We start from the raw sequence: 24231 nt of genomic DNA, 5'->3' as shown, positions 1-24231 counted from the left end.
ATGACCAAATTAAGAGGTTTATAATGCAATGTTTCCAATTCTTCAACTCTATAGAAACTATAGTGTGTCACTTCCAATGAACTAATTGTCAATTTCGCTTAATTGATAATGACGCTGGTTGCTTGCTACATATATTTGATAAAAAAAAACCTTCGTTACATAGTTTTTAATATACATGTATGAAATATAAGTAGACGCCTTGACCAACTTTGAAAAAAAGAGATTGTCGCTTTTAATTTCTTTTTGCGATAGTTTTACTGTTTTACTGACTAGCCAGACATTTCATATAAATCAAAACTTATTCATAATTTTTTGACAGGATCGCAAGCCGACTGGACAACATGTTTACAAAAACCATATTTCATTAGTCCATCATGGAACCCAATAACAGCACATGACAAAGTTTCAACCCAGCAAACAATTGAGCATGAAATAGGGACATTTCCTATCAAAGTTGACGTTCAAGTAAGACCGGGAATCAATAGGCCGGAAAGACAGTTTTACTTTTCTGGACTAGGGTCTTCACAGAGAGATGACGATATAGATAGTCCTTATGGTGGACTTGTGTTTTACTACAATGACGAAGCAGTGGTCGTTTTTGCCCCCAATAAACATGACGGACATAATGTTGGAAAGGTGATTTATACAGGTACATAACTTATTTTCCAATGATTAAAAACACGAGGTCTGCAAATACGAGGATGTTGTATTTCAAAAGGATTTGCTGTAAGTCTTCATATAGATTGGATTCATTGTCATTGAAAATCCGTTGTTGAAATAGGATTTTTATACATATGTTTAATAAGATTTTGTACAGATTTATTTTGCAAATAGAGCATAAAACGATGAAACACTTTTTAATAATATCATATTTACACAACCCTGGTTTCATTTTGCGTAGTTATCGGGATTGCTTTCCGGATAATACCACATCTACAAAATAATCACGTAGTAAACACTGTAGTTGTCCATTTGATAAATTTTGCAATATCCGAATTTTGTGATACACTCCATGAAAGTCTACAAATGTTTTGTTTTTTTTCAATCAGTTGCAATATAAGTGTAGATGAACGAAATGAGTAATATTTTCCATTTACTGCCTAATCAGGACAGATTATTGGTATCCATTTTATAATAGGTTCTATACGATATTTTGGAGTTATTTCCCTCATAATGAGTTTCATAATGCATTCTATAGAAGTTATATCTCGCATGGTAATGGTTTATATAAAAAATATTTATGAATTTCAACATAACTTTATATCCTCAATAAGATATCAAAAAGTTTCATTCGTAGGCTTGTCATCCAAGAGTATCATTTTGCATGATTCTTATATGGACTGCCGTACTTAAAATATTGTCCTCTTTTGATTAAACTTTGTATGCCCCCGCCGCGGCGGAGGGGGCATTAAGTGTTACCCTAATCCGTCTGTACGTCCCAAAATTAGTTCCGTTCTCTAACTTTAGTTTGCCTCAACCAAATGTTATATGAAACTCATACATAATGCTTATTATTACAAAACACAGATCAAGTTCGAATTTGGGTTGTGTCACCTTTAAAAACTTCCAAGCAAGGACCGTATATAGCTCATAAACTCGACAATCAATCGGACAACCTTGCTTTGGAAGTTGCACTTTTAAATACCGTTCTTGAGTTATGTCCCTTTTTAACGTTATATGCAAGCGGGGGCATCATCTGTGTCCTATGGACAGATTTTCCATTTATTTTTTTTAAAGCTATTGATTAAAATTCGCAAATAATGAAAAGTAAATAAACTTAAAAAAAACACATCAAAATTTATCTAAACATTTTATGATTTTACGCAAGCCTAACACTCTAGGAGAAAAGTTCAGTTCGTGTTGCAATAGAAACATATTTCTTACGTACACCATATATCTTTTGCTGCTGACTGTCACAGGACTCGGCATGTCAGTATTCCGTATTTATGTACGAAGCTAGACTGTCACAGGAACATGTAAGTATTCCGTATTTATGTACGAAGCTAGACTGTCACAGGAACATGTCAGTATTCCGTATGTATGTACGAAGCTAGACTGTCGCTCCTAGGAACATGTCAGTATTCCGTATTTATGTACGAAGCTAGACTGTCAACTTAGACTGTCACAGGAACATGTCAGCATTCCGTATGTATGTACGAAGCTAGACTATAGAAAATGTATCGACCGATAGATGCAGCAAATATTATAATGGCATTGTGCAAAAGCGCTGATTATTTGTAAGTAATACTCACAGGAACTTTGCAGTCCACAATTCTTACATCAGGTCAGCGGTGAATAAACAAGATTAAAAGAGAGTATATTTTATTTACGGAGGGGGACACATATTTTAACATTTGAGTTAGATATGTCAATTCGTCCCTTCTTTTGATACTTTGGTTCAGCATAGTATTTATTGTGTGAACTTATTATGAATTAAAACGTTCACACCTTTTTTGTAACTTTGAAGGAGGAAGTGCTTGGTCTGGTCCTGTCCAACAGAGTGAAGCATCTGCTGAGTACAGGATCAGAGCATGGGGGAAGAATAACTTCCCTAAACCTGATTTTGAATCATCATGGATACCCATGGACACAACAAGTAAGCAGATTTTTTCACTGTCAAATATTAAAGTATTGATAAGTATAAAAAGTATTGATAAGTATAAGTACGTATTGGTATAATTAAAGCGATATATTTTTAAAACAAGAATGCTTTGCAAGTCACTTTACTTTTTTTCTCTCATGATGTTAAATTTTTGTAAGTGTTTAAATTGTCCCTTTAACACTTGGTAGGAGGTAACAGAAAGGCCATCGACAAGCACGAGTGTAATCTGTATTGTATTCAAGTGTCAATTTATAACAGAATTAACCATTGTACGATATGAGGTCCAAATAATATCGATGTACATTTTAAATTTATAAGGAAAATGGCAAAACAAGAGCATTAAAATGCATGTTTGATGATAAGTAAATAAAATTTAATTTTTTCTTCTCTTACTTGTTGCACCCGAAGAAGTTATGATGAACTTTCTTCTTAAATAATTTTACAATTTTTTGTCATATATAATTTAAAAGTTTGAAGAAATGTAAGAACAAGATACTGGACAAAATAAAAAAAAAAGTAATACAATATGAAAGTGTTGCAACAGCTTTAAGAATTATGAATACAAACGTGTGAAGAGTTCATTATATATTTTATATTAAGAATTTCACTTACCAATGTTTTTGTATTTTGGAAACGCAGCCATTTCAGTAACTTACACAACAGGATAGCATATTCTACGATTAAATGAAAGTTATTGGTATTCGCAACTAAGACAACTACGAAATAAGCTACAAAATCGAAAATGATATTAAGAGGCGAACAAGCAAGTCTCTATACAATATGTAAATAAGATTCTAGATAATTGTTTCAAATAAAATTCGACGGAGACTACCAGCTGCAATCAACATAAACAAACTTAATTGAACGAATGTTTGATATAGTTTTAATTCTATTTTTTTTCATTGCAGCTAACACTTACAAAGAAGTATCCCACGGATTAGGAGCGGAACCAGACTATGCAATAGTTCAAGTCAAATTTCAGCCCGGTCTTATCACTGAAGCTGTTGGTAAAACTATTTCATCAGCTATAGTTTTAAATACAAATTATATAGAAACACACACACACATATATATATATTGTATTTTTTAATTCGATTCCTAGCAAATGTAAGCCTCATCCTATCAGGTCTCCGACTACCGACATCGATACCGCTCGTGCTTGCACATCAATGGCAGCATCACCTACATAAAAATAGGTGCTCTTATTATATATCATGATCTACCTTATGACATCATGCAAATTATACATTGTGTATGGAACGCCATTTTACGTTCCATAGTTACAGGTAGACCCTCGATTATCGTACAAGAAGGATGTGTTTGAATGGACTAGGGTGTTTGGTGTGAGGGGTGAAACGTGTATGGGATGTGGTATATAGGAGATACAAAAGTGGGATCTGAGATATAGGGGGTAAAAAAAAGTTGAATCTGGAAAAAAAGAAAGGAAAAAGTTGGAAGTAGGAAAAAAATTACAAAAAAGTTGGAAGTAGGAAAAAATTATAAAAAAGTGGGAATTGGCATGTACAAAACTTACGGACATTTCAAGGCGAGATAACTCGTGTTACTTTTCTATTCTGGTTCCCCACTTGTTCTCATCGTCTGGTGACCAGTAGATAAGAATAGATAACTCTCCTAAACGAACGCCCCGCCAATAGATGTCACTTTGACGTTATGCCTATAGGGTAATTTGTGATATCAGCAGTTATATATACGATAATTCCGAACGCAGTTGGATTTAAGAAAGACACCCCGCGTACACTATACACAGATGAATGATGAAGAAATTGCCGATAGAAATGAAAAAATTAAAAAAAGAAAAGTTTTGCATGCCCTATGATGATCTATGATGTAGAAAGAATATTTTCTGTTAACGATGGTTCAAAAGAGATACGTTTGTTTTCATGTTATTATATTTCCTATATTTATGATATATGTATGTTACAGTGAATTTGTATAATCAGTGATTATGTAGAATCCCTAAAATGTTCAGGGATTATGTAGAATCACTGGTTAGTTAAGGGATTATATATAATCACTAAAATTTTCAGGGATTATGTATAATCACTAGAAAAAATGTCAGGGATTATACAGAATAACTGAAATGAAGAATTAGTTTCATTTATATAGAAAATGGATAAAAGTTAAATAATTCATTCTTTAAAATCATATTAAAACATCATTATAAACATATAGATTGTAAAATGTAAAGCACAATATGTTAAAATGATAACCTTGAATACATTAAAATGTTATGCACAACATATCAAAATGTTAGGAACAATATACTAAATTATTAAGCATATAATATTAAAATATTAAGCACAATATTTTAAAAAACAAACATTACATTCACTCTGTGGTTAAAGTTTAAAAAAAAATAATAACTTTCTTTTATATTAAACTATCCTGGATGTGTACCAAACTTGGACAGAAACTTGTTTATGATCAAAAGCTAGTATCTAGAAAGAAATTTAAAAACAAATTATTTCCTGTTTATCCGTACATTACTTATAAATGGACTTAGTTTTTTTTTTCCAGCTAACATTACATTCAGTCTGCAGTTAAAGTTTTTAAAACATTTTTTAGATACATAAACCATTTCAGTAACTGTTAAATTAATCTATCGTGTGCATTTTCCTATCACACTGAAAACATAGACAACAGCAAAAGTAGGCGAGACACTGGGTTCCGCGGAACCCTTACGAATTTTTCTATACATTTAGTTGCGTCAGTTCTCTCAGTTTGAATTTCTTGTTCATTTGAACACAAAATACACACAGAGGTTTCATAACCTTCCTCGCCATTTGTTTTACTACAAATAAAATGCACTGTGGATTTACAGTTTGAACATTTTTTGTCATATAAATGATCTTGGTAAACCATGATGAACTTGAAATTAAATAGATTGCATATCATCGTCAGATATTTAAGTTTTGTTATTTTTTTAGATCCATGCCCACCAGCCCCAATCTTATGTTAATGTATAAGGATGTAGAGAGTGTAATCTATATGAAATATAAGAGATGGTAGGAGGCTTTAAACAATTTAAATACTTACTGTTCACTTAAACTTTCAAGGAATAAGAAAACACAAACGACAAGTTATCTTTATTTAATTTTTATCAAACACAGGATCTTTGAATTATTGATAATCCCTGAAATCATACTAGGGAATTTGTAGAATAATTATATAAATGTTCAGTGATTATGTAAAATCACTGGTCATTTTCAGGGATTATATATAATCACTAATGATTTTGGTGATTCTACATAATCCCTGAAAAATCAGGGATTCTACATAATCCCTGATTATACAAATTCACTGTAACATGTATATCTCTTGATCAATACTTTAAAAAAAAAAAATTTCTTATTGTATGAAATTTGTAACCCTGTTTATACTACATACGACCTTTTCGGAAGCTTTAAGATAGTCCAAATAATTTATCATCGGTCATGTCGGTGTTTCTGATTTTAACAAGTTCAATAAAAGAAACATTTTAAAGCCGCAGGCAAACTGATCTATCCTTGTATATTTCTTTTTAATTGAGTTAGATGAAAATCCAATATACAAATCCTTTCAACATCAAGCAAGCTTGAGTATTATCTAGATTATTATTACTTCCATGGTTTTATATAAAAAAAATAGCATTTAACTCTTCAACGTGATTCTGGAAAAGGATAGACAATTTATGAATATGACGAAGACATAATCTTTCAATCAGTTTAATTGAAGTGTGGAGCTGGCATGTCAGTTATTGCAAATAGTCCTTTAGTTAATTTGTCATGTATCATTGTCATTTTGCTTAGTGAAGTGTCTTTTGTTATCTATTCTGACATCGGACTCGGACTTTCTTTTAAACTGAGTTTTACTGTGCGTATTGCTGTGTTTTGTTTATTCTACATAGGCTAGAGGTATAGAGGGAGGGTTGAAATCTCATAAAACATATAAATAAAAGCTACAGAAAGGCAATATCATAAATATGACAAGATGTACATTACTGTCAATTTTAGATTTTATTTGATATGGGTAGGTCACATGTATTCGATATTGACATTGTATAAGCCAGATGTATACTCCATGCTGAATATTATTTGATCTAGGTAACACCTAAAATCATTAACACCTGTGGATTAAATTGTAATATTTTTCTGTCCACTAGGAACATAAAATTTACATAATTCACTACCCTTAATTAGACATAGATATCAGTAAATAAAACCGCAGACTTTCTCCTTAAGGTTTAGTGGTTTGTACATATATTGAAGGTGTGCATGTGGTCAGGGTTTAATATTTGCTCTTTTGGGAGATAGTTGAAGTTATTTTAAAATAACACTTTGCATCTGCGGGGGCATCATTTGTGTCTCCCAGACACAATTAAATCTCATAAGTATGATTTACTTGTGTCTCATCCATTTTGCTGATATTTAGCAAATAAAATATGTTTAAACTAATTAAATCTCAGATAAAGTTCTACATTATCTTTGTTATGATACAGTTACTTCAGAGTGAAGTGCGGGGCATCACTTTGTCTAGTTAATTTTATAATTTTTTGTTGTTGTAATTAATCTTATTTGAAAATATTCGTTCATATTTCAGCCGTATCTCAATTTTATTTTGACTTTATAAAATTAGTTTATATGTGTTACCCTATATTCGTATGTGTAGAATACTCTTAAACATATAAGAATAGAGGGCAACATACATACATTATTATTGTTAAATCGAATTGATAAGAGTTTGAACACTTTAGACAAGGTAAAAAAGTTGATGTGAAAAGACTATTTTGGAATTATATATTAATATCAAAAAATAAAAAAGGGGGTCTCCCAACAAGCTCTTGTGCATGGACTACTATATTTTCAATATAATACTTAAATGATAAGATAAAATAGTAACATATGGTATTGAATAGTGAAACAGCACCGGAAAGGATTTGCCGTGGCACCATGGGACGCTTATACAATATACTATGTAAATATTGACACATTCGTGTTTATATGTTAGCTGAGATCGATAATTATGGAGCTTTTCTTAAAAAGGACTTCGATTTTTTTCGTCATTTGTATTATTAAACGACATTTTATGAATATACTAAACAAGGATTTGTATAGTACTATACAAATCCTTGTACTAAACAATAAGATTAATGTATGAAGGAGAACATAAAGATAGCATATCTAGCATGCTATGATATCTTACTGTATATATTCAAAATACTTGCATTTACTTCGTTGATCATTTCTTATAATGATAAGAATAATATTCCCTATACCTTTTCATTATACAAAACTTGTATGAAATTTTGTATGTTTTGAATAACATTAAAAATTGCACGTTGTCACCTTTTCTTTTCTATTTCAATTTAGTTTTTCAGATTTCGTAGACATTTTTTTTCAATAATACAATCATGCAATTGTGTATTCAAATATTTGATAATAATAATATAATTTACTCAAATCAAAATAAGATTAATTAGACAGAGCCCTTTAAAAAAAAAAGAAAAAAAAAACACTTTTTGCAAAGTTTTCTTCAAGATGTCAACAATACCACACTACTTTTAAAATTTTGATGTTTAAAGAACTCTTTGGTATAATCAGAGACATATTGTCTCTGGTATAATAGAAATTAATATATTGTTTAAAACCTAACTAGATATTAAAATGATGGATGTAATTAGAAAAGAAGTTCACATCATAAAAATGAGAATTCAACTAAATAACAAGACCAATTTGTCTTTGAATACGGTCAATCTTAGTTGAATGAATATACATCGCATTCATAAATAATGAAGTTTCACTTTCAAATGCTTAGGGACAACAGTAAACATTATTTTAAAATGACGATTCTTATACCATTTTATAGGAAAATTATTTGCCAATACTGTATAATTTGTTAATTTGATTTACAATAAAAAATGAATTTAATATGATTTTTTATAAAATATGTATACCTCGTAATTTAACATATCTCAACCAAAAGAGAACCCGGCGTTCAACATGATAGGGACACCAGTAAATATCAAGATAAAGTGGATTTTATTACACCATTTCAAAGCTAAAAAATTGGTGAGATCTCTATAATTTATTAATTTTATAAGAGATTTATAAAATAGACACAGTATTCGTTTATTTAGCTAGTGGTCATAATTCCCCATAGACAATAACGTTAAAAAATTTGCAATGATTACGGTTCTCTGTGTGGTAGCTGATAAAGCCATCCAGCTGAGCTGTCCGCAATTCTTGTGTATGCGGAAATGAAACACCTCTGTGTATCCCCTCTGATATGAGCAATGAGTGCTGCCACTGATGCTCACGCCTCTAGAGTCGAGAGTCTTAATTTAAATTGCCAGACGCTCGCTGGCTGAAGTTAGAGATGTTTACATCTTAAAAAATATCTCATTCTAGCACTACGTTTATATAGATTTTTGTGTTCTCCTTGCCATGTATAGCAGATGCTTTTGAGTATCGGTGCGGGGAGCTTTATTATAAAGTTGTCACATTATTAAACTTGTTGTTTATATATATAATCGTATTTTAAATATAGATATAATATATAAGCGATAACCAATTCATACTTAACTTTATGACAAATATGATTTATTTGTTATTAAAGTGAAATCATGTTTTTCAAAAGTATTATTTAGAATAAAGTAAATCTAGTGTACTACCAAGGGTGGGCAAGGCTTGTAGGACTAAAGGAGCTTTCAGAGCTCAAATACTATTTATTGAAAACTTATTTGAACAGGTTCGTCTATGCAGACCAATCCGACGGGTACAGACTGGGGAGGAGTTATATACAGTTACAATACCACTGTATTTAGATTATGGGCGCCAAATGGAGGTCGAGGTATGAAAGTGTTTTGAATAGCTTTTTATGTATTTTGATGCTGTCCTGTTTGTTGTTTTTTATTTTCTTTTCGGGTGCGTTTTTGATAACTTCTTCATATCATTTTTTTATGTCTTGTTTTAATTCTAAACTAAACAAAAAAATAACATAATCTAAAACAAATAACTAACACAATATTAATCATTACTCGGTGATCTCTTCCCATTTTTCTTTCTGGAGATCAATTGAAAGTTCATGGTTTCTTTGATGTCTATAGAGATTTCTGTGTGGTAAATGCAAATTCCCTAACTACCACATTGTAAACTGGGTATCTCTGTAAATATTGTATATATTTGAAGGTGGTTTATTCAGCATTGCAGATGGATGGGGTGACAATAAAGGAAAACTTCAGAAGTCCGGTTCTGTAAAAATATATGCATGGAAAACACTTACTTCTAAGAGTAATTTCAAACAAACAGTAACATTACCAGCTACATCATTTAGCATGAACCTACACCAGCTTGTCGACCCAGAAAACAATCTAATAGATATAGTAGTGAGTAAAAGTCTTGCATTTTCGTGTGATACTTATCTGTGGCATGGAGGATAGCAAACTACCGTTATATATAAAATCAAACGCAGTTGTTCCTTGTCTTAACCACATGCTCTTATGGCGAAACATAACAAGCAAGTTCTTCTCAGGTAGGAGAATGGTTATCAATAACGTTAAGGTGGTACATAACACTACAGGGAGATAACTCTGTAAAAATTAGCTGAACGTTTTAATCACGTTCTATTGTTAAGGAAATATCAAGCTTCTCGATGATCAGAATTAGGGTTTGTCAAACTGCTATATAGCCAATGAAATTTTTCCGATAAAGTGTGTGGTTCAAGTTTTTTGAATTTTTGCGTGAACTCCCTGAGGAGTTCACGCTTATATATTGGCGAGTTTTGGATGTGTCTATGGGCCACTCGATATCTCTCGGCCGGAAGTCGGAATAAAATTCTCGGAACATCTCGAAAGTTTTCGATCATTTATACAGGTAGTTATCTACGTCTTTGATACGGTCCTCTATGGCTAGGCTAAACTGGACCCCTGTTGTGTTCACTTATCGCTACACTGAAGCTATAGATGGAACGGCGGACCAGTTCATGGCTAGGCTACCACGTGACATTACACCATCAAAGTAAATAGGAAAGTAAACAATAAGGCTAGGTTGCAGTCAATAAATCGTTTAAATATAAGAACCTTTTTGCCTTTTCACAAAACATATGAGTTTTTTAAAGTGAATGTTTATAAGCGCTTTGATGTGAAAGTTTCTAAGCAAGTATTATGACAACGCAATTATATTTGTTTTAAAACGACCCCTGTACACTGTGTGTATCTAGGTCAATTATAACGTGGTATTGTGCATTGTCATGATAACATGGTTGCGTTCAATATCGTAGCGGCTACATAGGGCTACGTAGATTTATGACTATTGAACGTGTAGCTAGCCTAGCTGCTACATAGATATTGATAGCAGCTAGGCTAGCTACTCGTTCAATAGACAAAAATCTACGTAGCACTACGTAGCAGCTACACTATTGAACGCAACCCATGTAAACTAATTATGTCTGAAGATTTAACCACGTGTGTATTTTCATCATAGACTAAGGAGAGAACATTCTGGTTTAAATGTGTATATTAGATGGAAAACAGAAAGATAATATTATTATCAAAAGTTTTCAATTTAATTAATTCAATAGAAATCAAAGAAATATATACAAAATATATACTGTAGAAACTAAATATTAAATTGAAGTCAGAATATTTTCAGAGTTGCAATTAAGAAATAAGTATTTATATGACACGATACTCTGCTTTGGTATTTTTAAATATTCATTTGTGAATGAAACATGCATAATAATTAAATCTGAATAAATCCTTGCATCATACAAAAAAAATGTTGATAAAAAATAATAATCATATTTCTACGTTAATTATTTCCTACCGTTTTAGTAAGGTTTTATAAGTAATTGTTATTTTTTTTTTTGTATTGTAATATATCCATAAAACGGAAAGTAAGATAAATTAATTAAATATTTGAATTTTAAACGGTCGTGAATAATTAGATATAAGAAGATGTGGTATGAGTGCCAATGAGACAACTCTCCATCCAAGTCAAAATTTATAAAAGTAAACCATTATAGGTCACAGTATACGGTCTTCAACACGGAGCATTGGCTCACACCGAACAGTAAGCTATAAAGGGCCCCAAAAAATTACTAGAACCATTCAAACGGGAATAAATATACTTGTGTGTTTTCAATTCACAAAGATTTTAAATCCTTGCAGCTCACAAAAAAACGTAATAATAATTTACAATAATCATAACAAAATTTAATTAAGTACTATCATAATGTTAATTTTTTTGTACAGTTTTAGTATGGATTTATAAGTCTTTGCTTATATTTTGTATAGTTATCTATTCATAAAGTGGAATGGTAGAATTTAAAAATAGATTCATATGATAAATAAAATGTCCGTCCGTAAATACTTGACGTTTGTGTTTATTAATACTACATGTATATATATCAAAAATTTTCGGAAAAAAATTACTAACAGGAACGTATGTTTATTATAAAATTTCAATTCTATTTTTGTTCGTTTGTTTTAATAGTTTTCCTTATAACATCTACATATTTGTACTATGGTACGGTTTTAAAAATTGTATTCACTGTGTTGCCCAACTATCCTACAGGCGTCTTGATTCATGCACATTATAGATCACATTTCAAACGCACACTATCGGTACAGCGTTCTCAAAAATTCCAATAATACTAATTTCACTCGTGAATGCGCATTTTCGTTTTTCTTATCTAAATTTAGGACACGGCTGTAAGAGATTGACATGTGACTTTCATGCACGGTCATCATTACTTACGGTATTCTGACCTCTAGCTGTTTCTCTTTTGTTTCTTTTTTGAGTCACTGTCCTATAATAAACTTTGACCTTTTCGAAAAGCTAAGGATTGTCTACCCAAGGAATAGATTCCTTAACTTTGTAATTTATTTGGCCTTTTAACTTTTTCATTCGAGTGTCACTGATGCTTTTTAGCTCACCGGGGCCCGAAGGTCCCCATGTGAGCTTATGCCATCACTTGGCGTCGGTCGTCGTCCGTCGTCTGTCGTCGTCGTCCGTCGTCTGTCGTCGTCGTCTGTTGTCGTCGTCGTCTGTTGTCGTCTGTCGTCGTAAACTATTTCAAAAATATTCTCCTCTGAAACTACTGGGCCAATTACCTTCAAACTTTAACTAAATGTTCCTTAGGGTACCAAGTTTATAAATTGTATCCGAAGTTTTGATCCATCGACAAACATGGCCGCCATGGCTAAAAATAGAACATAGGGGTCAAATACAGTTTTTGACTTATATCTCAAAAACTAAAGCTTTTAGAGCAAATCTGACAGGGGCAATATTGTTCAATTGGTCAAGATCTATCAGCTCTGAAATTTTCAGACGAATCGAACAACCCATTGTTGGGTTTCTGCCACCGAATTGGTAGTTTTAACAAAATTTTGCAGTTTTTTGTTATTATTTTGAATATTATTATAGATATATATAAACTGTAAGCAGCAATAATGTCCAGCAAAGTAAGATCTACAAAAAAGTTAATATGACCATAATTGTCAATTGACCCCTTAAGGAGTTATTGCCCTTTAAAGACAATTTTACACAATTTGTTCATCAAGTTTGCTAACATTTAAAAATCTTCTCCTCTGAAACTACTGGGTCAATTACCTTCAAACTTTAACTAAATGTTCCTTAGGGTATCTTGTTTATAAATTGTATCCGAAGTTTGTATCCATCGACAAACATGGCCACCATGGCTAAAAATAGAACATAAGGGTCAAATGCAGTTTTTGGCTTATATCTCAAAAACTAAATCTTTTAGAGCAAATGTGACAGGGGTAAAATTGTTTAATTTGTCAAGATCTATCGGCCCTGAAATTTTCAGACGAATCGAACAACCCATTGTTGGGTTGCTGCCACCGAATTGGTAGTTTTAACAAAATTTTGCAGTTTTTTGTTATTATTTTGAATATTATTATAGATATATATAAACTGTAAGCAGCAATAATGTTCAGCAAAGTAAGATCTACAAAAAATTTAATATGACCATAATGGTCAATTGACCCCTTAAGGAGTTATTGCCCTTTAAAGACAATTTTACACAATTTGTTCATCAAGTTTGCTAACATTTAAAAATCTTCTCTGAAATACAGGTGAGCAATTCAGGCTCTTGAGAGCCTCTTGTTTATAGACTGGCGTCTGGCGAACATCATTTTAAATTCTGGTATCTTTTTATATCTACATACTTTTTTTTATATAAATTGGTTATTTTGAGGGTATGTACAGGTATTCATAAAATTTCTGATTAAGATATTCTTCGGCAAAACCAAGTTTCCCTGTAGAATATTTGAATTGATTTAAGTAAAATCAGTAAATCCTTAAGATTTGAGATGTTTTATTAGACCAAAAAAATCTCTTTATAAGATGTCCCAATCAGTTGCATGCCACAGGTTTCATTGCATATGGAAATTGGACTTTAGATTTGTCTATACAATTAACATCTACCATGAGTACAGACAGCTTCAATAACGAGTTGAGAACATGAAGGTCCATGCAGGAAGCAAAATATGAAGATATGATAGATAAAATAAATTATGTACATTCCCAAGTACTAAATAAAATAGTCTAGCTTTAAAATGTATGTTCAAATAGTAGATGTAAATATACACATTTAACTGACTTCTTCTAATCACAGTCAATTATTTCAATTCAAAAGCAAACACAAATTCAGCAACAATCTTTTGGTGACCCGGCAGTCAGCGGTCTTAGGTTCACGTATTGCTTTTCTTTTTTTTGAAGAAAGCAACTTGTTTATATTTTTGTCAAAGGGTCAAAGTAAATATTTGGCAAAATTTTATGAAAATTAAACGAGCCAAATTAATTTTAGTCGAGGTGTTTGGTACCACCGTAAGAAAGACATAAGAGCCGAGAAAATTAGAAGACGTTTAATTTTTCTCCACATAATGCATATGCCATCGCGGAAAATGTTTGAATTGTTGAGATTTCGTTTACTTTATTGAATAAGATGACGTTATAATATATTTGTTCATCAAGTCAACCTGCAATAGTTGACAGGAATCCCGTCATTTTTTCTTCGATATCATCATAACAAAGGAAATGATTCATATGTACAAGAAAAATGCACAACCAGTGTTGCCGAAATGTTTCTATAAAAATGGAAAGTTCACAATGGGGAATTTCAAGGGTCAAATTCATGTTCACAGATTTGATCAAAATTCTCATATTTTATTTATAATATACTAAAACGTATACTCAAATTACAAAAAAAGTAAATTGAAAAAAAAAAATTAACAATGCATGGGCGCTCCCTATAATGTATCATCATTTCGAACGTTTTTTAGACCTGACGCCATCTAATTATCCATCGAGATGAACTCCGCAAACTGTCGACGATCATATAGCCCGAAATAAACATAAATATACATTTAAATATAAATAGACAGCGAGCACATGCAATCGGATTTTTCTAGGTTTGTTTGATTTTAAGTTATAGGTTTAAAACATATGTAAATCATCGTGTTATTTAAATAAGTATGATTTTTTTTTTGTGCCAGGGCTGGATTTGTCAACAAAATGGTTATTCCCGGTAACTCCCTTGTTTCACTTTTCTATGTTGGCATTCTTTTCTTTTTATTGAACGAACCACATGAGGACATGCGCATAAACCATCTCCACCAAAGGTCAAATCAAAAGTTTGCATGAATACGGATTCAAATGAGTTGACATAATGACTTGTAAGCCATGCAATAATACTTCAGCGATGTTTTTTTAATGCTTATTTTGACGAATTTGAACCCAATTGACTGCCAATAGCGAAATTTTAATTCTATATTCCGCTTTTATAAATGTTTGAGATTGTATTTATTGTCTAATTCGTATAGCTAATGTCCCTTTTTAAGTCATATTTTTTATAAATGAAGTTATCGACCCAACCTGACCCTCACTGTTCATAACTAGGTGCAAGTCTATAGGTATATATAAAGATACCTGTATCTTTGGAATCCTTTATTTCAAGTTCAACAGGATAGACGCGATTGTATGCGTGTGCTTCTTTTCATCCTACTTGCCATGTGTGATCTCGCGGTAGCGTGTTTGCCTTGAGTGGAGGATGGTGTGGGTTCGGCCACCGATCGGGTTTAACTAAAGACTTGAAAATTGGTATTTGCTGCCTCTCCACAAAGCACGCAGCATCCAGGAGTAGACCAACACCGGTCGACTCGTACTCAGAATAATGTGTCCAAATTGTATAACATGTCTTCCTGTGGAATGTTACCCTGTGAGTTAGCACGTAAAAATTCGACTAAGCGTGTACACAAACATATTCATATCAAATTAACATGTCTTCGTCTTGATATGCGTTAAATATTTGTCACTGGACGAAAAACACCAATCCATCCTTACATCTATCTTTTCATTCTTATTTAGAAGCCATTATACGAAATCTGTCTCGTATGAATAAACGAAATATTTGGTATGAAGAGAGCACAATTGATTCCCATATGAATGCCGACTGTTTTGAAAAGCATGTGCACCTTTAGGATTCAACTTCTCAAGTTGGACGTGACTTCTTTATATATGTTGCACAGTCAAACGGACATGAATCTATCCCGCGCAACCAAGCTGGTGCCCTATCAGCAGCAAATGCTACATTAAGAGATGCTGGTATATGTTCATAGCCTGGACGTGACCATTGCAGACAGGCAAACGAACAGTAATTGAAAGAGTTGTTGTTTCTGTGAGCAATGGTCTTATATATGCTAAAAATAAGAAGACACAAAAGCTGCTATCAAACCCATGCCTAGGCCAAAAAGAAATTAAAAAAGGTTAAAATTATAGCCATAAAAAAATCCGCCAAATACCGGTACAGAACTGATGTGTTCAAGAATTCAACTTCAACTACTAACACAAATCTGGCCTCAGTCTACCGAGTGGTCTAAGTAGTCGAACTACTGTAACACTAGCCAATCAACACTGAGGTTGTGAGTTTGAATCCCGCACGGGGCAGGTGGACTCGACTCCAATCTTAATAATTGACTAGAATTGTTAGTTTTCCTACCGAAGGTCGATGGTTCTCTCTGGGAACTCCGGCTTTTTCGACCAATAAAAAACTGACCGCCACGAAATAGTACAATAGTTTTGAAGGTGGCGTTAAACACCAATCAATCAATCAATCAATCAATAACACACATCGTGTTACTCCAATATTTCTCCATTAGTGATTTATAATCGACAATGATGCATAATACAATAGAAAATTGATTAATGTCCGTTTCCCTGATTACCAAATTTACAAACCATCGTTTCGTGATCATCTTTTAAACATAATGCATGATCGTCAACACGTACGTAACATATAAATTGTTCACATCAAAAATTGTACATATACATGTAATAAAACATGCCTGTATACGAAATGATATCTACATTTCCAGATATGACAATAAACAATTAGCATAGATACTGCAAAATACTAAAATCGATTCATGGTAAAAGTGAAACGATACTAAGGACCAATCAAAATTAAAAATCGAAGAGGGATTGAGACTATATATATACATCATATAAAGCCAGAAGAATAAAAAATAGTCCACATAATATTAAAAATTAAGCAACAGCAATCCCACATAAAAATAGGTATGACCTCTGGTGTGCCAGAAAGATGCTGCTCTAGTGGCACCCGTTGTGCTGCTCATGAGATATTACAAAAAATCCGGAACCTTGTCGAATTCGGCAATAAAATAAATGAATAATTATAAATTCTATTTTTGATTTTTGTTTTCTTCTTTCGCTTTACAGATCAGAGCTCTTGACGGTAGAAGTAAGAATTTTATATTTCATGGCTCAGGCGCGGTACAGAATGTTAACGGAAACGACTCTTTTGGCGGAATAGTGATTTCTTATTCCAACCAGACCGTTAGGTTTTGGTATCCATACACATCGTCTGGAGCACTGTTGCTGGTGGATAAATGGTGGGGTCAGGCAAATACTCAGCATTTATCACATAAAGTAGAACTTTCGATTAAAACATGGGAAAGATATACAAGTTGTAAGTATATTGTAACACACTATGTCGTGTAAAGCTTGTTATATGATTTGTTATAAATTTCATTTACATGTATGTTATATATTCACGAATATAAAGTAAATAATTGTAGTGTATTTTTTTAGATATATTTTTAATGATAACTAACATGAAATAATTACTTTAAGTACATTTAATAAATTGGGTTTCTATGAGAGAAAAAAATGGATATTTTGTCTCAACAAAATATAAGGTACCAACCACGTGATATAAAAAATAAGATGTGGTATGATTGCCAATGAAACAACTCTCCACCGAATAAAGTAATATACCAACTTGTAAAATAAGCAACAACTCATAGATGTACAGTTGACTGCTTAGTTTAACACTGTCTATCTATTTCACACAAGTTATTAATAATATGCATATAGTTGTTTATCGTTACCATTCGTAGGTCCACCTGTACCAAAGAGCACCAGATCTGTTCCCGTTGTCTCAAGTGTGCAGTCAAAAGGTACGAACCGTCGATAGAACTTTTTAATGTTCCATAATCAAAGTACTAGTAGATAAAAAGATCCTTATTCTCATTTATTTATTTCATTTACAAAAATGTTTGTATGCATATTTAACTCAAAACTTAATTTTTTCACCACTTATTATTGTGCTTTTGTATATTTTGATGTAAATATCGACCATTATTTTAAACGAGAATCCCAGGGACGCTAAAATGGGAAATCAGAAGTAACAGAGAGAAAAGATGATACGAAAAGCAAACATTTAAACTATAGTTATAAAAACTAAAGGTTCTCACCAAAATCTCGGAACTATACTAGGTGCTCATCGACGGTAAGGATGTCCTGTCTTCCATATAATACCAAAGGTACTTTTTAATGTTCAAGGATCCATAATGGGTAAAATCTGGCAACGGCAAAAATCAGTTACAGAACTTGAAGAACTTCGGGAAATATTTCTGAATGTAATTTTTGACACACACATTTGGTAACGCTCGATCTACATATCGACGTAGAATTGATGACATGGTGATGTTTTCTCTTATGGAAGTCAGTCCACTAACCTTCTAGCACTGAGTACACTGTGCTTTTGCTACAAGGAGAAGCAGAATTAAAACTTACAATTTGGAAGATACCAAGGGGACATTCAAAACTCAAAACTCATAAGTCGAAGAAAAACATGACAATAAACGAAAAACGACGAAAAGACGTACAAATTCACAAACCACCACATAGAAAACTAAAGAACCCCATCAAAAACTGGGGTGCTCTGGAAGAGTAAGCAGTCCCTGCTCCACATTTGACAACCGTCTTTTTACTCCGGCAAGTACGAATCCGGTGACAAGTCTCATTCAGCCGTTGAAATTCATCGCTATTTAAAAGTGCATCATGTTCATAGCAGAATCTGAAATTAAAGAACTGGGCTTTCATGTTGGTCAGTATCAATCTTTGATGATATTTGATATAAGTAAAGACATAAACCCGAAAGGACCCGTGAACAACTGATGTCCATCGTAATGCAGATAGTTAAAACATATTCATCGTCTTTACCAAAAAAGTTACTATTTAAAAGTTTGACATTTTAACCAAATCGACTTCTGAATGTTTCATATTTTCAACGTTCCTCCTGGTAAAGTAAGTCTTTTGTTTTAGTAGAACCAAATATATATTCCCTCTAACTTCACCAAAAGATTTATTAGGACGATCTTTAATGTATCACAAGGAATTGAGGCATAACAAAACAAAATCAATAATTTAGATGCTACTAGGAAAAAAATTATGTCTCGCAAATATTAGACTGAAAATGTTTGATGTCAGTAAAAATGTTCAAGAGATGACTTCAAACCATTCGTTCAATAGTTTCCTTTTAGTCAACAACTTTCTATCAGACAATCCTTATAGGAAACGCAACCCTCTAGAAATAAAGGATACCACAGATACAATTATGTCCGGTTCATATTTGACTTTCAACTAGAAATGGACCATGAGGGTCGATTGAGAGAGGAGAAATGGTCATTTTCTAACTGTGACGTCATCCGTTGGACCCGTATTGCCTAGTCTTTTATTTTCTGCTTAGTGTTTTGTGGCCTGTTGTTTCCTTTTCCGAGGTTTTTCATTTGGTCATAGTGATGTCTGTTTTTCTTCGACTTATGTTTTATTTTGCCCATATTTGGTATCTTCTATCCATTGTTTTCAGTGAAAGGACATCATCTACATGTATATAGGAACGTGAAGTTAAGGAATATCCCTAGCCTTTTTGTATACTTCTTGAGAAGCCCTTGTATAAAGTCTGTCTCAAAAAAATAAAATGACAAAGATCGCGGGGGAGGTACATATTTGGTTCCCATAAGAATGCCGACTCTCTGTCCAAAAAAAACACATCAATAAAACATGACACATAGTTTGTCAATAATGGAATCAAGTACCGGGTAATTTTATGATGTTAGTGTTAAAGAACATTGTCAGAATAAAAATGATTTTTATTAATTGTGATTTGTATCTTTCTAAAGAAGATATTTGTATTATCGTTGACCTTTTTTTTTAATGAAGGAGGATTTATTCCTTAAATATATGTTTAAGTTCAGAGTAAGAATACTTGTGTAAAGATTGGAGAATCAGATTTTTTTTAAACAATTGCATGCGTAAAGTGATTTTGACTGTATGAATATTAAGAGATCTTCGAATTTTATGGTATCCACTTTCAATTCACTCTTCTCTAATGGTTTATGCAGTTTCTAAGGTACTCAAAAGCCTTTAAAGACAGTCTTGATTTGTCGGTATAATCGCTATGGGATGATTATGGATTACGATAAATTAAAAGTATATAGGTTGCTTGAAGTTTTCAAAAACGTTCTATGTTACTTTATGTACTAGAAACTAAATTTTTTTTTGACAGTTGATGGCGGATGGAGTACATATGGATCTTGGAGTACATGTTCTAAATCTTGTGGTGGAGGAACACGATTTAGAAACAGAACGTGTTCAAATCCATTTCCGTCGAACGGTGGTATAAACTGTCAAGGTGGTGCTCTGGAAACAAATGCATGTGGGATAAATCCATGCTTGGGTTCATTGGTACACAAAAGTCCGTCTAGTACAACAAAAACAAAATTACTCATGACTAACAATAGAACAAGTAAGTCGAAATTTTGGAGGTTATTTCTGTTAATGTAAGAAATTTAAAAATTGAGCTGTAACTTTTTATACAAAATTTAAAAGTTCTTGCTTTCTTGGTTTGTTTTTCTTTTTCATATAAAATTTTAGACGAGCGGTGCATCCAATAGATTTGGTGGTGCTACATCACTTACACTATACTTTTCAATTCAGTCACATTGAGACCTTTTTGATATTGATTCCTAGTGTCAGACTCGTATGCAATATTTTTTTTCAAAAACTCAAATAATTCATTCATCTTTTTTATCTAGTTTTCTGTTATCATTGTTGTTTTGAACTTTTTTTTAATAATTTGTTTTCGTTAATATTTGCATTTGATGATTATTTCTATACATTTTGTTACGATATTCCAGGTACATCTAAGCAACCTAGTGATAGTTCTAAGAAGCCCTTTAGTTTTAGTTTCACGGATGTTGACTGTAAGTTTATACATAAATGTATATTATAGAAAATAATCTTTACATTTAAATTGAACAGAAACTACCAGAGTTGTTTTAAAAAGAGACTAAAAAGCTAAGACTTTATCAAAGACGGTCACTGTTGAAGTTCATGACATTATGTTCCTTATGCCACATATAAGCGTGTGACGGGCTTAAACATACTTGTGAGTTCTTAATTCTCAATTCTGATCAGTCGAATTACAAGTAAAAGCTCCTATCACCAGAGCTTGCATTTTGCAATAGAATGTATTTTTATCTATACGTATAAAAATTATCATTAATGATGGAATGGAAAAACAACTAACAGAAAGTAAAAATAATCGTTTTGTACTTGTTTCAAACTAATAAAACACGAAACTGGAAATCACTACAATAGTATGTATAATTTCTCGCATAAAATATGAAAGTAGGAGTTGTTTTCGTTTTGTGTGTGTGTTTAAAGTGTATCTTTTTATGTTTTAAAGGTATCTTTTCATGTTTTAAATATATCTTTTCATATTTTAGATGTATCGTTTCATGTTTTAAAGGTATCGTTTCTTGTTTTAAATATAAATTTTCGTGTTTTAAAAGTATCTTTTCATGTTTTAAATATATATTTTCATGTTTTAGGTGTATCTTTTCGTGTTTTAAAAGTATCTTTTTATGTTTTAAATGTATCTTTTCGTGTTTTAAATGTATCTTTTCATGTTTTAGGTGTATCTTTTCGTGTTTTAAAAGTATCTTTTCATGTTTTAAATGTATCTTTTCGTGTTTTAAATGTATCTTTTCATGTTTTTAAAATGTTACGTTTTCTAGTGCCAACCATTTTAGTTGGAGTTGGACTTGGTGTTGGTGGGTCAGTTCTGTTGTTTAGTGTTGGCTGCATCATTAAGCATGTTATAAGTAAACCGAAAGCAACGGAAGTTGTAAGTATAAAATAAAATCAAGGAACCAAAACAAGACTAACTAGACGTTAATTTTAATAAATTTCATCAAATAGCTGGAAACAAAAACTTCTAAATGAGAATGTTCAGCACGAAAGTTGAATTATCAGCACGCATAAGCGCTTAATCCAATCCAAAAATTGTTTAGGGTCAGTGTACCTAAACGAGTGTACATAATGTACGCCCGAATATAATAAAAGTCGCATCGACGAAAATAGGCTGACATAGAATAGTGGTTTATCGTAGATTCACAATGACAGTTGACAGTGACTGGTGTGTAGTCTTTCAGTACAAAACAACAACATTAATTTGATTTCAATTCAATATAATGGATATTATACCTTATTAAGTGTCATTTCATTTTGTTAAATTATAATTTATTTTCTTTCAAAAATGTATGTAGTCGGGGGTGGATCCTGGAAGCCAATTTTACCCAACATTTTTCTGTTTATTATTTATTTCTAATTTTGAGTGACGCCCCCTCACCCCCTTCAGGCAAAAATCGTTCATGTGCCAATCTTGGTCCTCTTTTAGAAAATCCTAGAGGGCTTGCTGAACGTCCAGTGGCAATTATTCCATGCGTATTCAGAACGAGAACAACTTAACAATTAATACAATAGGTAGTTTCTGCAAGGTAGGCCAGCTGGGAGGAAATCTAGAAATTTGGTCTTGCCAATACAAATGAAGGTAAGTTTTGTAGAGACAAACAGTTTACCTTTCAACAGGCCACCTACAGACCCAAAGGGAATTGTTGCAGACGTTCTTTAAAGTGCAGCGAGCATCAAACTCTTCCTACACTAGCCATAAAATTTAACACCCACATTCCAACAGGACGTCGTTTGGGTAATATTAACTATAACTGTAAATTGGTACATCATTACATTTTGGAAAAAGGATATAAGAGGGCCTGGGTGGGGTTTATAGAATAGAAAATCATTGACAAAAAACAAAGGGGTGCTAAAATATATAGAATAGAAAATGGGTTAACACAATAAAGAATAGAGAAAACTGCCTAAAACGTCAAACGTTGAAAAAAAAACGAAAATAAACATTAACAAATTTCCTGGGTTCTCTAGAATATAATTATATACCTACTCTAACACGTACGTTCTGAAGTTAGTAACGTGCAGATATATATCTTTGGTGTACTTTGATTATAATGTTTCTTTTTTTTATTTGCAGAAACCATTCTGATTGGCAGCATCATGATGCCAGAAATGTTTATCGAATAAAAACAATCCGTTCTTTTTACTGATAATGTTGTCAAAACTTAACAATAAAAACTGTTCTATTCTTTGAATACAGTTGCTCCTAAATCTCCAGATTTTGTCCATAACCGATACAAAAGGCTGTATTTAGAATTTTCTTTATTGAAAAAGACGGTATAACATAGAAATAATTCAAGAGTACAAGATACAGTAATTGATTTTATGAACCCTATGCGGATAAAAAAAAATAAATTCCTCTCCGTGGTTATCAAAAACCAGATATTGGAAGTCCAAAACTTTAACCTAGAGTAACACATTTCATATTTACAAACTGTTTTATTTTTCAATATGAATACAAGGATACGCGAATATACGTTAATGAGACATCATTGGTATAAATTATCAGCGGTCTTCCCTGTCCCCTTGTTGTATTATGTACAGCTCAGATTTTACATCTTTATGATTGAAAAACAACAACGGCAACCATGAACAACAAGTCTGCTTAGTAAGTGGTGGCATAATTCAGAACTCAAAAAAGTTCTAAAGATATATCTGATTTCTTCAAACTGTACAGGTCATGGCTATATATTGGGGCAAACAAGCTTTTAATCTATAAGTTGAGAGATAAGATTTTTTTTTAAATATACCAATCAAAACATAGTGATAATGTATTCCTTTTCATTTATATGGGGGAGGTGTAATAAATTGTTGCAAGGATACCGATTCCGATCAAAAGGACCATGTACCTGTTGAAGTTGAAGTTCCGTTAATGTGCTGAAGAATTTTGAGAATGCAACTGACAGTTCTATTAAAACACTCACACTCTCCCCTCTCATCCCCTTAAAGCACAATAAACAAACCAAAAAAGCACGAACCTAGTAAGTGTAA

General features: G+C 32.3%; 1 protein-coding gene across 1 annotated transcript; it reads left to right on the top strand.

The window, feature by feature from the left end:
• Positions 1-22132, top strand: LOC127702834 (uncharacterized). Its single transcript, XM_052207136.1, has 11 exons — positions 1-16; positions 320-649; positions 2468-2596; positions 3511-3609; positions 9350-9451; positions 9790-9986; positions 17362-17611; positions 18042-18101; positions 20495-20734; positions 21126-21191; positions 22008-22132. Exons 1-11 carry the CDS (start codon positions 1-3, stop codon positions 22130-22132), a joined length of 1614 nt encoding a protein of 537 aa, XP_052063096.1.
• Positions 22133-24231: the final 2099 nt, after the last annotated feature.

Source organism: Mytilus californianus, unplaced genomic scaffold (assembly GCF_021869535.1).
Source record: "Mytilus californianus isolate M0D057914Y unplaced genomic scaffold, xbMytCali1.0.p SCAF_5, whole genome shotgun sequence".
NCBI classification, from domain to species: domain Eukaryota; kingdom Metazoa; phylum Mollusca; class Bivalvia; order Mytilida; family Mytilidae; genus Mytilus; species Mytilus californianus.
This window is presented reverse-complemented; position numbering and strand designations above follow the sequence as displayed.

Bases quoted from the DNA above. Each gene is read 5' to 3' on its own strand.
- LOC127702834 (XM_052207136.1), top strand. The intron at 17,612-18,041 runs GTAAGTATATTG...TACCATTCGTAG, and splicing joins ATGGGAAAGATATACAAGTT to GTCCACCTGTACCAAAGAGC. The intron at 21,192-22,007 runs GTAAGTTTATAC...TACGTTTTCTAG, and splicing joins TAGTTTCACGGATGTTGACT to TGCCAACCATTTTAGTTGGA.